The 13,506-nt window shown below is 42.4% G+C and overlaps 1 protein-coding gene across 1 annotated transcript in view; it reads right to left on the reverse strand.

The window, feature by feature from the left end:
• dnah2 (dynein, axonemal, heavy chain 2) overlaps nt 1-13,506 on the reverse strand; it is a 54,487-nt gene that overhangs the window by 15,713 nt on the left and 25,268 nt on the right. The window contains exons 42-63 of the mRNA XM_061095842.1: nt 12,713-12,830; nt 11,835-11,971; nt 10,788-10,925; nt 10,285-10,443; nt 10,003-10,155; nt 9,690-9,781; nt 9,352-9,547; nt 8,504-8,728; nt 8,294-8,398; nt 7,198-7,386; nt 6,938-7,023; nt 6,580-6,710; nt 6,259-6,408; nt 5,510-5,677; nt 5,203-5,363; nt 4,144-4,283; nt 2,516-2,648; nt 1,607-1,746; nt 1,107-1,317; nt 887-1,003; nt 514-655; nt 133-302 (exon numbers count right to left, since the gene is read on the reverse strand). Of these exons, the coding sequence (XP_060951825.1) occupies nt 133-302; nt 514-655; nt 887-1,003; nt 1,107-1,317; nt 1,607-1,746; nt 2,516-2,648; nt 4,144-4,283; nt 5,203-5,363; nt 5,510-5,677; nt 6,259-6,408; nt 6,580-6,710; nt 6,938-7,023; nt 7,198-7,386; nt 8,294-8,398; nt 8,504-8,728; nt 9,352-9,547; nt 9,690-9,781; nt 10,003-10,155; nt 10,285-10,443; nt 10,788-10,925; nt 11,835-11,971; nt 12,713-12,830 (3,261 nt within the window). The remainder of the gene's footprint in view (nt 1-132; nt 303-513; nt 656-886; nt 1,004-1,106; nt 1,318-1,606; nt 1,747-2,515; nt 2,649-4,143; nt 4,284-5,202; nt 5,364-5,509; nt 5,678-6,258; nt 6,409-6,579; nt 6,711-6,937; nt 7,024-7,197; nt 7,387-8,293; nt 8,399-8,503; nt 8,729-9,351; nt 9,548-9,689; nt 9,782-10,002; nt 10,156-10,284; nt 10,444-10,787; nt 10,926-11,834; nt 11,972-12,712; nt 12,831-13,506) is intronic.

Consider the following 13,506-nt stretch of genomic DNA (forward strand, 5'->3'; position numbering starts at 1 on the left):
TTTCTTTTTCTATAACATTGCAAGAAAAGGTGTTTCTTTTCCAACATTTGTGTCTATGTGTGTGTGTGTGTGTGTGTGTGTGTGTGTGTGTGTGTGTGTGTGTGTGTGTGTGTCTGTGGCTATGACTCTCACCTGCATGGCTCTCACCCACATGCAGAGGGACTTGGCAGCTAGTGACACTTTGCCAATGATCTCTGCCTTGAAGTCGGGCTGATTGCAGTATTGACCGGTCTTCTTCAGCACCTTTTCTGTTATGTTGTCCTTGTCGAAGTTAACCAATGTTTTGATGAAGTTGCCCTCGCCTGCCGGAAACATTTCAAGGTCAGAATAACACATTTGTTTTGCCCAAGTCTGCTCACGTGTTTCATTTAAATTAACGAAAAAATTATGTCGGGAAAATAACTAATTATCACAAAGAAAGAGTAAAAAGGAGGCCTCAATTTGACCGTGTCTGGTTTCACTCTGGCATTCATTTTTGGAGCACTTCACTTTCCCAGTGACTCAGGTTCTCACCCAGCTGTCTCTTGGCCTCGGCCCAGGTGGGCTCCTTTCCCAGGAGAATCATGACGGCCTGCATCACCGTCTCCACCAACGTTGGGGGGCAGCCATATGACTTGATCTCTGTCATGTCCTTTTTATTCAGGGACCCCAGAGCCTGTGTGAAGAAAGAGGAGGAATTAGAGGACGTGTAGATGGCAGCAGGCTCTGGGTCAGGTTTAAATTTAAATTTGAATAGACAGGAAGCCCGTAATCAAATGGACCAGTCAAGTGCACTGAAAGGTTATGGATTATCACTCATTAAATATCAAAGGAATCCATCAAAACAACATGATCAGTAGACGAAGGGTCAGGCTGGATTAAGACAGTCAACAGGACACTGATGTACCTTCATAGCTTCTTCCAGTGCTGGCAGGGCCTCGTCCAGGTCTCTCTGTGCATTCGCAGCCATCGCTTTACACTGGATCTCCTCAGCTGCAATTTTCTGACTGTTGGCGCTCACCGCCTTAACACAAACAGACATGAGAATAAACCACCCCATCAAATTTAAAACAGGGGGATATAAGCCATATGAATACTTCCATCCAACTGTTAAGTATATCCATTACCATCTGCTGCTTGTCAGCCTCTTTCTTCTTCTGCACGATGACGGACAGGTAAGTGTCACACTCCGTCTGGAACTCGGCCACCTGCTTCTTGGCCTTCTCCAGCTCTATCGACATGGCCTCCACCTTCTCCCGGGTGTCACTGATCTTGAAGAGGCCGTTACGCAGCTTGTTCACCTGCTCCCCCAGCTCGTTGCGTTTCTCGGCCAACAGCCTGGATGCACAGACACACACAAAAGAATGCACGATCAGATGACTGACACTGTGACTGTAACAGACAGCGGGGACTATAAAGAGACAAAGTTCCACACTAAAATTAAGTTATGCTAAATAAGTTATGCTCCTAGATGTATTCTGATACAAGCAGTGTAACACCCAAAGATCCCCAAGCACCTGCACCTACACTCAGAGCCTACAACAGGGCCAACACAGGGTTATATTTAACCATCTACGTGGCCCAGAAAAACACAAATGAAGAGAGTTGAAAAGAGGAAGGTATCTACGTCTTGTATCCAGACACCAGCTCCAGGTAGTTGGTGGGTGTCACGTAGTTGTGTCGTTTCAGCTCCAGCTTCATCTTTTGGGAGACCTGCGCCACCGACTGGTGTGTGGTCACGAAGATACCGGAAACCTTTTTGTGGATCTGCAACATCACACAGCAATAATAGTATTCAGACAGTCGCAAGGCAACGGCAGGGATACAATTATATACTGCTTTTTCATAGATATGGGGACTGATGTAATTTTAAAAGTGAAAGCAGATTTTGTGCAGTTCACGGTTAAAGCCATAGATTTCATTATCCTAATATTATTATTGTAATATTAGGAAATCTCCACTTTAGGTGGCCCTGACACTCTGTCATACAAGTGAAACAAATACTGTAGAAAAAGATTAGAAAACCGGGTGGCAATGAGGTCTGGTTACCTCTACCAAGGAGTTTCATCAATGATTATTTGTTTGTTATTTAGTAGGATCACACAAAAACTACTAAAACACTTGGTGAAAGGATGCGTTATGGGTCAGGGTAAAATCCGTTAAATTTTGGTGCGGATCCAGCTCAGGTGTAATTCAGGAATTCTTTAACATTAAGAGATAACATATTTCATTTCTGTGTACATGGTTTATGTATCTGATCCAATATTTGTAGATATAATATGGTAATGAAGTGGCTTATCAGCCTTAGTGGAGGTAAATGCTCTCTCTGAGGGCCCTTTTTGTTTCATATGTGTGACAGTGCCCCGTCTCTCTGACTTACAGGCTGACACCACAGTCCCATGCGGCTATCCTTAAGGATGACTTGAGACTATCTAAGTGTGAGATTGCATTAGGATGTATGATGGACACCAAGCATGTGAATTCAAGTGCCCACATGCAAAATGTATGTTTATGCGTATGTGCGTGCAGGCCTCACCCCCTCCATGGATCCGAGATCCAGTCCGTCTAAGTCCCTCTGAGCCACCTCCAGCAGAGCATCTTTGGGCCAGTCAAAGAACCAGTCGATGGTGGTGCAGTTGACGAGCGCTGGGTACTGGAGAATGTAGTTCCTGTTGGCAATTCATGACTTTTAATCACCTACAATTTGTTGGCTTAATGATAACCATTACAGCCCTGTGGACACATGGTCTATGAACGTGTGCAGGTACATTTGGCAGAACACTGAAGAGAATAATGAAACCATTATTAACTTTGGAATTACTTCAAAGTCACTCAAACTAATGCAGGTATTTTGCCTCATGTTTTTTTCAGATGGACGTGAATATCACTGGCTAGTTTGGACCCAAACGCTCTTTACACACTGATTTCAACAGTAAAGTATGGTAGTGTATTCTCCAGACCTACAGTGTGAGTCAGTGAGTTTAGCTGGTTAATCGGTGCAGTAGGGCTCCCTGAGCTCTGGCAATTAGATATAAATCCTGCTAGTAGCTCGTGGTCAGAGGGCCAGGATGCTTCGGCACACAAAGAATAGGGATTAGCTCTTGGTAACGCTTCCTGCCAACACACTGAGCAGATCTAGCAGCTTTTTATGTGTCCACTATCCGGTGCAACTGATTACAACCAGACCATCAGTGCTTGAGGGGGAAGACATGATTTTGTGAAAAGAAATGTGCGTGTGAAGAGGAAAACATATAATGAAAAGCAGAAAATGTGAGTCCATCTGTTAGCATACTATGAATAGACAGCTGGCCCAGAATTTTCGAGTCAGAAGACCAAGTGTCAGTCGGCAGCTAACAATGTTTCAGTACTGACAGGCACTGGAGTAAACAATAACCTGTGGAAGACCCCCATCCATCCATCCATCCATTATCTATACCACTTATCGTTTGAGGGTCACAAGGGGAGCTGGAGTCAATCTCAGCGGACACTGGGTGAGAGGTGTGGTACACCCCGGACAGGTTGCCAGGGTTACACAGGGCCGACACAGATAAACAAAAAAACGTTCTTTCTCACGTTCACACCTACAGTCAATTTTGAGTCTCCAATTAATCCAACCATCAATCTACATGTCTTTGGACAGTGAGAGGAAGCTGGAGTTCCTAGAGAAAACCCACACAAACACAGGGAGAACATGCAAACTCCCAACAGAAAGAGCCTGAACTGAACTGGGATTTGAACCAATTTCTTACAGTTTTAACCAGTGCACCACCGTGCTGCTCAGTAGACAACCAATGTATCTAAAATCTTCTTTATTTTATCAGCTCTATATATGACACGCGTTTTAGGGATTGTTTGTTTGATGATACAAAGAAGCTATGGGTGTCTTGAATATATCAGCCTGTGCTGCAACACAAATATGGTCTCACTATAGAAATAGAACTGGACAGTATACATTTTACTGGCACCACTGTGAAGGCCAGTATTTAACTGTGTGGCAAATTAAATGAGAAATAAATTAAATCAAAATTCAAAAATGATTCATAATGTGTTAATTTCCATAACCTTGTGTGTTGAAAACCAGAGCAACCAGAAGGAAAGGAGAGAGAAGAGGAGAAGGGCATTATGAAAAAGGAGGTATTGTATGACAGTGTTGCATTTATGTACCTGAAGGGCTCTCCCACTGGACTCATGCAGAGCACGATGTGGAGGTTGTTCCTGACCCGCTCTATCAGGTATCGGAACAAGGAGTCGGGAGTCTCCACCACCTTGTCTTTCCTGGCAGACTCTGACAGAGCACTGCAAACCTAGAGGCAGAGTTAAATGTTATGAGGAGTTGAATAAGGTGTAAACTGACTTGATGTGATCTTATAAAACCTCCAAGGACCAAAAGAAGCACATTATCTCATTGTAGATGAGTTTGATACAGTTTGGACGCTGTTACTTTCTAAAGCTAAATTTAGACATACATTAAATAAAATTTTCTTGAAATTTTCATTTGGAGCTTTTCCTGCCAGCCCCTTGGTAAAAAGTCAGGAAAAGGTCAGAGTGAGGGTAAGAGTTAACTTTTGGCAATATGGGCTGACTATAGATAATTTCCAAAGCAGATTTTAAATGTCATTGCGTGCCTTCTGAGTAACAAACCCAGACACCACCCATCGCCTGAATGTTTTGGTTATTTTCCTGTTATTGTGGATGCGTCTGACTCTGACTCTCTCCTCCTGCATTCTTCAGAAGTGAGTTAATGTCTGAGACCGGTTTATGTCAGCCTCTGCAGTCAGATACATCTTACACAGCAAGCAACTGCATGAAAGGCACCGTCATGCTTTGCAGTAAGGATCATTTGTAAAATGCAGCACAAGTTTACTATGAATAAGGTTTTCAATATTAAGAATTTAACAATTGTGATCATTCATAATATGGACATTTAGACAAGTGGCTAAAGCTGTGTTTCCATGATCAATCTTATTTTTACACATAATTCATATCTAAGGCATAAATATGAATATATAAGGTACAGAGAAAAACATACAAAAAATCAACACTATCAGAGATGTTAATTGTGCTGCTTTGACCTACAGTGATATTTTGATGGAACCAGTGCATTCCTAAGACATATATAATTTATTCACTACCTTCAGGTTAAATTTAATTGAATTCAAAGAACCCAGTTGTTCCCTGTAGGCTTCATGAGATAAATAAAAAAGATATACAGTCAATACAGACCTCAGCAAACTCGTCCTGCTTGTAGAGGTTAGGCACCTCTCCCGAGCTCAGGACGTTGTTGATGTCTTCCAGGAAAGATTCATCTACGAGCTGGGTGTCATTGAACAGGAAGACAGTGGGTTTGTTGTCCACACCAGTCAGACGATACAGCTTCTTGATGTCTGAACGCAAGGACAGAAAAATAAAAAAGGTAATTAGTCAAAAAAGGCAGCTTCACAGTGAATATTCAGAGCATGCTGTGGGCTAATGTGAGTCCAGGCTAGTTATAATCTTTCATTGTAACTCTCAGTCGTGTTCGTGATCTTACCTTCTCTGAATTCCTGTCTGCGGTACTGCTTGGTGACTTCCACCATGAATACCTGGTACTCACAGATGGATGCGGCCATCTTTGCCAGGCTCTGCCGACCGGAGCCCCCGACTCCGACCAGCAGCATGTTGCCCCTGAGCTGACTGATCACACGTACTATACGGGTTACTGTGGAAACACAAAGATATTACCCATCGCACAAATTTCATCTGATATCAACATATCCAATTGCATTTTCCTAATTGTGGGTATTTAATTTCCTTGAAAAAGAAAATTGGAGGAAAAAAGGTTCAAATTATGTGAATAATTATTCAAATACAAGGCATTCATGTTCAAAACAACTATTCACATAACCGAGTGTCAATCCATGTGGTTTCTATAGTAACAGATTTTGATTTGCATTAGCATGTGGTAAAGTGGCACATTGACAGCAGAGTGTAGAGAGTGTGGCCTGATACTGAGAGGCCTTTTCTCTTTCAGCTTCATGGCGGCTTTTAGTTGAACCTCATGCTGTGTTTTTCAAAGCAGTTTCAAACTGGGCCTGAATCATAAAAACTGACAAACAGTGAACGCAGCAAAGAGCCGTCAGAGTGCAGCACATGAGGAGCTCTTGTATGGATTGTGGTAATGTACTGGATTGACTGGACAGAATGTGATGAGTGGGCACTGTGGGTTGAACCACCAAGGGGATTTTATGCTCTGCAATTTGTCCATTTAAAACTACGTGGGTGTTGTGCACTGAGACGCACTGTGTTCAATGGCGTCTCGGAAAAGCACCAAGCTCATGGGCACTATGCCAGGCGTCAGGTTGTAGTCTTCCAGCTTGATTTCCATGAACTTCTTGAGACCCTTCATATCCATCAGGTCCTCATACACTCGAGACTCGGTCAGGAAGTCACCTGACACACACAAACGCACAGTAATGAATCAGTCTCACAATGATTAACACAGTTTGCTTTACACACTTTACACTCAGCAATGTCCCTGTGACACATATAACTGTGTGCATGTACTGTACTTGTGTTAGTGTGTGTGTGTGGGGGTGTGTGTGTGTGCAGTAATGACTGTACCGAATATTGGTGGTCGTTTGCTGGGGCACAGGCTGTGGAAGGTGAGGTCAAAGTTCGAACCCAGTTTCTCTCCAATCAGAGCAATAAAAGCCCCCATGTCACTGTGATCTACCAGCCGGTCTGAGAAAACCCTGAAATCAGCAACAGAACATTATACTATACAACTATAATGCAGTCTATGCACAAAAAAAGCATCCATATAGTCAAAACTAAAATAAAACAGTAGAAAACACTTTGGACCTCAGATAAGTGAAAATAGAGCACGATGACACAGTCACCATCAGGTCAGAGGTATGGTAAATATGTCATATGAGGGCGAAAAGGTTCAAATATCTGGTAAAATGATGTCTTTGGTTACCTGTAGCACTCGTGGATCCAAAGTCTGGTGATGTTGGTTTTGGTATCATGGAAGTCCTGGTGAGCTCTCAGCAGACCCTGAAACACCTAGCAGGGGGAACAGGATATGTAGGATTAACAAATTGTACTGGGTATCCTTTTTTAAAACCAAATCTTGATGTATTTTCTTAAAAACATATACGTTATTTAGGTGGTGTAAGTACACTGTGTGTTGTTGGACTATAAATCTATTCCAGTGACAGTATCTGTCTTTGTGTGTACCTTGGATATATCCCTGAGGTTGAAGAGGTAGTGTATCTTGGCAGGAGTGGGAAGGAATTGCTCTGAAACGGCATGATACAGTTCTATGGTGGCCTGAGTCAGAGTCTCTCCGATGGGCTTCACCTCCTCCTTAAACCCCTGGAGTTTTTGGTTGATCATGGTGCTGTAGATCCGCCTGATCTGCGACTCCTGCATGCAGAGAAGATGGACATTTTAATGATGCAGCCATGCCGATAAGATAGCACAGTTTCAGAGCTTTAGTGTTCAAGGGAAAGAATGCCAGAGTGGGAATTTTTCAAAGGCGTGCAACAATTCCAATTCAGGTTGTCCACTTCACACACTCAAGAGGCAAGGCAACTCTAGTGTCAAGTGTTTACGACATGGCTCCAGTGGGCCTTAGAAGCAAATTGATTTGGGTTGGAAATGTAGGGTGGAGAGGAGGAGAGTGGAGAGAGGGATACAAAAATGAATGCTGAAGAACAGGACTGAACAAACAGGCAGATGTAAGATGGAGCAGGAGAGGTTGAAAGGAGCACAACAACAGAGATGAAACGCTGGCAGATAATTAAAAAGGAGACATGGAGAGATCTGGAGAGGGAGTGGATCGAGCTAGGGAAGTACAAAATGTCAAAATACAACAAACAAAGCAAAAAACGAGAACAAGGAAAGGAGACAGATGGGGGGGGATGGTAAATTATCAGGGGGAAACATTTGCAAGCAGTCAATCATAATCTCCTGGGTGGGTTATCATTATCTGGCAGCTATTATCATTTTTAGAGAAAAGTCTGTACGGTGAGACAAAAAGCAGTCGTCAAAAGATGGAGGATAAAAAACAGCCAGGAAGAGTTTATGAAAAAAACAGACAGAGGAAAGAAACACTTAAAATGAAAAATCTGAAGCTGTGGCTCATTTAGCAACACCACACAAAACGACACAATTTATAATTTTGAATATTTTTATTCTAGTGTTGATTCATGTATCTACATCTTTGTTTTGTATTTAATATACTTCCATGTCTTTTTATATGAAAAAAATTTGGTGGTATAGGAGAAATGTCATACGGAACAACACAGAGGAGAGAAGAGACATCACTTACATTCGGAAAGGTCATGTTGATGAGGTTAAATCTACTCTGTAAGCGGTCAGAGATTTGAGTCCTCCCTCCACCAGGGGGCCCCATGGACGCCAGCAAGACCATGTCCTTACAAAGGAGTCACATACACAGTGTTAGGGTTAGGGGCGATTCTATATTTATCTCACACAGCAGAAGCCTCGCTCCCGTCCTGATTTGAACGCCCTTTCTCACCTTGACAAACTTTTTGCACTGTTTCTGGCGGTCGTACCAAAAGCCGTAGTCGATCCAGAGGCGCAGCAGCTCCAGCGGTGGCTGGGAGCCGAAAAGGTCATGGGCTGGCATGTTGAGGTCATCCAGGAAACAAAGCAGGCTCTTCCCACCTGCTGGCACAAACACGCCTTTGGTTCTCTTCTCTATTCTGCTCTCCACTATGGCCTCGACGTCATCAGCGGTGGTCTGTTGGAAACAGAGAAAAACAAGGAAAAAGTGGTGTTTCATTGTGAATCTTACAAGTGTTTCTTCAGATTCAAAAACCCTCTGAAACACCATTAACCAACACTGAGAGCGCGCACCTCCGCCAAGGCTAACCCCTTCGCTCTACAGAAGAAAATTAAAAACATGGATCAGTTTATCCGGATCCTCTCCAACTTTTGATGAGTGGTTCCTTGGGTCACGTCTCACCCATCTACAAACTTTAAAGGAAATTGGTTCTGTAGCTTTTGCATAATCCTGCCAACTAACATCTGCGTAGATGAAAACATAACATCCTTGGCGGAGGTAACAATCAGGTAATAAAATTCTCCCGTGAAACAGAGGTCACAATAAAAACAGAAATAACACATTAAGAAGTTTAATGTGAAGAAAGTATACTGGAGCAGTGTGTCTCTTTTATTCTCTATATATTTGACTGCAACCACGAGCCACCACGTGGGGGCGCAATCATGAAGCCCTAACTACAACAGGATTCAAATCGACAAACCAGGAATATTTCATGTTAATCATGAACGAAAATTAAGCACCAGCCTAAATGACCTTTCTTTCCAATAATATTTTCATTTCAAAGGCAAAGTCAGACCAACCTGTGAAGACATGTTGATGGTGAGGGCAGACCACTTGTTATCCAAGCCCTCCAAGATGCTCTGGGCCACGGAGGTTTTACCTGTGCCCACTGGCCCAGTGAGTAGCACTGGGTACTGAGCCTTAACCAGAGCCTTAACCAGGAAATTGTAGCGCAGAGTGTCCACAGTCGGAACCATGATCTTATAGAATGGAGAACTGCAGGAGAAGGCAGGGAGAAAGATACAGACAAATTGCAGATGTTAAGAGAGACATCTGGTAATCTAATTCAGTGGATAACACATACACACACAGTATACACATGTACAGCAGATACTATTAGGTACAGAAGGTTTCCTACCTGGCATTGTAGCGCCAGCCCTTCGGCAGCTTCTCTTCAAAGGAAGCCCAGGTTTTGTTCTTGGGGTCCACATAATATTCATAAACTGTGTCCTGAAAGAGTTTACATACAAGATTCAGAAAATTTTGTTGTCTGAGACACGCTAAAAAACAACCCAGCCAGTTTCACACTCCATGTGCACATCACGCTGATATAATGCAGTTTTGACTGTAGAAAAGGAGCCTGTTGTGTTGTATTGAGGGCAGGATTTGTCACAGAAAATACATTTCTAAATTCTCAACATGTGTAACAAACATTATGCTGGATAGAGGACCTTGATAGGGAAGCTGTCCGCCATCTCTCGTAGGAAGATGTCCATCTTCTTGCGCCCATCCTCGTCAACAGATCCACAAACGGACCAGATGAAGCTGAAGATGAACCAGAGCTTCACCATCGTACCCAAGTCCTCTGTGTCGGCAATATTCACCTGGAGAGAGGGAGATTCATTTGCAAATGTAATGTGGTGGAGGTTTATAGTTCTTTGCTTTATTGTATTCACAAAACTTGAGACAGTTACACCAGAAAACAAACATGTAGGCACTGTGCTTCATCATACCCCGTTGCTGGATGTGGCCAGAGAGTCATAGAGGCGACAGAAGGAGATAACTGCATTGAGCTCAGTGATGGGGATCAGCTCCTTACAGTTACTCTTCTTAAAGTTCAGCGTCTTCTCCATATATTTCTCAAACAAACTCTTCAAATGTGCGACTTCAGCCTGCGGAGACATGGAGGAATGGAGAGGCATGGAGGAGAGTAAGTAACAGAAAATGGCTTTTGATGATGAAGGTTTTCTTTTGTTCCTGCCTTAATGTGCTCTTTAACAAAAACATGCTGACCATTCCTGTTGCCATGTCTAGAGATTTGAATTATTAATGAAGTAACAAAATGAAGAAGCCCGTTGAAGTTAAACTCGTGATGATGCTATCTCTTTAAGTATCAGTATGTATTTTGGTGCGCATATCATTCTCCAGTATGTGAAGCAGGAAGTTACAGGCGTAGATGTAAAGAAAAAAAACTTGCATGTGAGGAAACTTTTGATTATGACCAAGTGCATTGTACCTTGTGTCGCTTGTCCAGCCAGGACTGAACAAAAGGCTTCCAGCCCAGATCAGTGTAATCGTTGTAGACCATCCCACAGCGAGACACTGTAGCTGGAGACGCCATTGCCAGATTCTCCACTTCAAACAGCAGAGACACCTGAGACAAAAGAATTCACAAGATTTGGTTTAGTTATTTGTTCATATGTTTAAGCGGTCCCATCCCTCTCCCACTGTATTACTGTTGTTTTGAAAGGTACATTTCATTGCTATGATATTTACAATACGATATACTTAAATTCAAGCACATTAGTTATTGTTAGTAGTGCAGGACGGACATTTGAGTTTCTCAGCTCATTAGTTTTTGAGGTATATTTTATTTACAGCACCTTCCCCCTCTTGTATCAAGTACAGCTCACAAACACAGTGATGAGTTCTTGGCGAACACATTGTTCCAGGTCTTGCGCGAGCCAGAATCTCATCTAAATGAATCAAGCCAACCGAGTGTTGGCTCCCTCTCATTTGAGAGCCATTAATCCGGCCCTGTCTTTGTGCTCTTGCTTTGTCAGATTTATGAGACAGAAACCAAAACAGCCCTGTGTGTTTCATTTGAGAACCTGTAGCTTCTGCCCAGAACAAATTGTTCATTACACATACACTTTGGCAAACGACTCCCCGTTCGGAACTTGGCAATGTCTCGATGTGTGTTGTTTTAAAATATATGAATTCCACTGTGATACTAATGTGCACATGTTCCAACAATTGAAAGGCTTTTTCATGGACATGTTCCCATGAAACATTAGGAAAAACATATGTAAACAATCTAATTAATGATGTTTGAATTTAGTTGCTTTGGTTCCAGGCACAGCTATTGTCCAGACTGTATATCCTGATCCTGGATGCGAACGCTGTCATCTTGCATTGATGACATCATTTTGAGTTGCTCAATCCCCCAATTTTGGACACCCCCAAACTCTGGACAGCAACTGGGCCATCGTGGTCCCATCGGTAGACATTTTCGACCAATTGCAAGACAGTCATAGCTTTAAGGTTTTACTTCTGTCCTCACCTGTTCAGGGAGGGAGATCCTCTCTCCATTGATGAGTGTGAGCACCTTGTTGTCATCCATAACAGAGTTCATACTCTCTATCCACAGTGTGTCAACAGGCCCGTCAAACACGATCCACTTCTCATCGGGTTTCTCATCTGCAGCATGAAGAGGAGATTTAAGATGGGACAGTGTTCAGAATGGTGTGTGTATTTTGATAACAATTTTCGGGTTAACTTGTTTGTGTAATGCTTACATGATCACCTTCCCCTTTTAATGTTACAGAATCAACCTTTAGGTTCTTGTTTGTAATAATTTTGTGTAGTGTGTTATACTATTAAAACAATCTTTCCAATTAAAGGGTTTTGAGCTGCATTAATGGAAAATAGATCCATAGCTTTACTCCAACAGTCAAACAGCCTGACAAGGAAAATAAAGCTTATCCCAGTTTACTGCCTGGACTCAGGGGACGGTTACTATGACGTCAAAAGGATGCTTGCAGGTTTGGTGCCATAGTATCATTTGGAACTGTTTATAAGTCAGTAGGCCTGAGGTAAGATGTATGAGGAGAGGTTGCACGCACAGCTTTCCAGAGCAGCATACAAATAAAATGTGTTGACATATCAGCTTAAGATACACTTAAGAGTAACATAGCACAGGCTGCAGTCTAAGCAAAGTAAGCTGCCAAAGCTGTGTTCCATTTGAAGTCACCGAAAGCACTTTTTCCACTTGACAAATTTGATGAGAATTGAATAATTAAAAATCGACCTGGATTGTATTTAACAAGGCTTGTACGTGGATGAATGATCTATGAGATAACATAAATTCTGAAGAATCATCCGTCCCTTCTGTGTGTTCACTTACAGTACATGGAGTGTTTATTGGTTTGGTGTCAGTACCTGCACACGCTGTTCTCATGAGAGAGGAGAGCACTCCGTCACTCCACTCATTGGTGGAGAGGTCATTTTCTCCATATAGTTCTCCCAGACTCATCGCCTTTGGGTTCAGAGGATAAATCTGTTGTGCGCGAGGGTCGAGGCGTGAAAGAGAACATAAAGAAACAAACACGAGAGATTAAACTACCTGTGTATTGATGTCTAAGACTGAACAATTATGATAAGACAGTAGCTTTTCACTGAACCTTATGTAACTAGATGATCAAAACAGAACAAAGGAGTGAATCAATTTTCATTTGTCTACTTTGCCTCCAGCTTTTTCCAATGAAATATCTAAAAGCTGAGGTAAGAGAGAAGGGATTTCCATCTTTGGTTTGAATCTTTTTATGTTGATGTTGCAGCTATCTTTCTTTCTTAAAAGTAGTTTGAGCGTGTGTATCGTGTATTTGTGTGTGTGTGTGTTTGTGTATTTCAATACACTACAGTGGTGTTTAGATGAACATGTGGGTGAGACACCATCAGAAAAAAAGAGGACACAGTCTCTCAGTAAAGACAGGAGAGGAACAGAGAGGGCAGACGATAAGCACCAGAGGCAGGTGAGGTTGAACATGGAAACACACCAGAAATACATACGCAAAGAGCACCGAGAAAGAAAAGGTAAATATAGAAAGATGTAAGTCAGAAGAAAGGAGGATGAAAAGCAATAAGTAGGGACAGAGAGAGCGGTAAGTCCAAAAAATGACTGTGTTTTTCTGGAAGAGCTAAACTATTGATAATAAATGTTCAACAATCCTATC

This window comes from Limanda limanda, chromosome 22, assembly GCF_963576545.1.
Source record: "Limanda limanda chromosome 22, fLimLim1.1, whole genome shotgun sequence".
Classification (NCBI taxonomy): Eukaryota; Metazoa; Chordata; class Actinopteri; order Pleuronectiformes; family Pleuronectidae; genus Limanda; species Limanda limanda.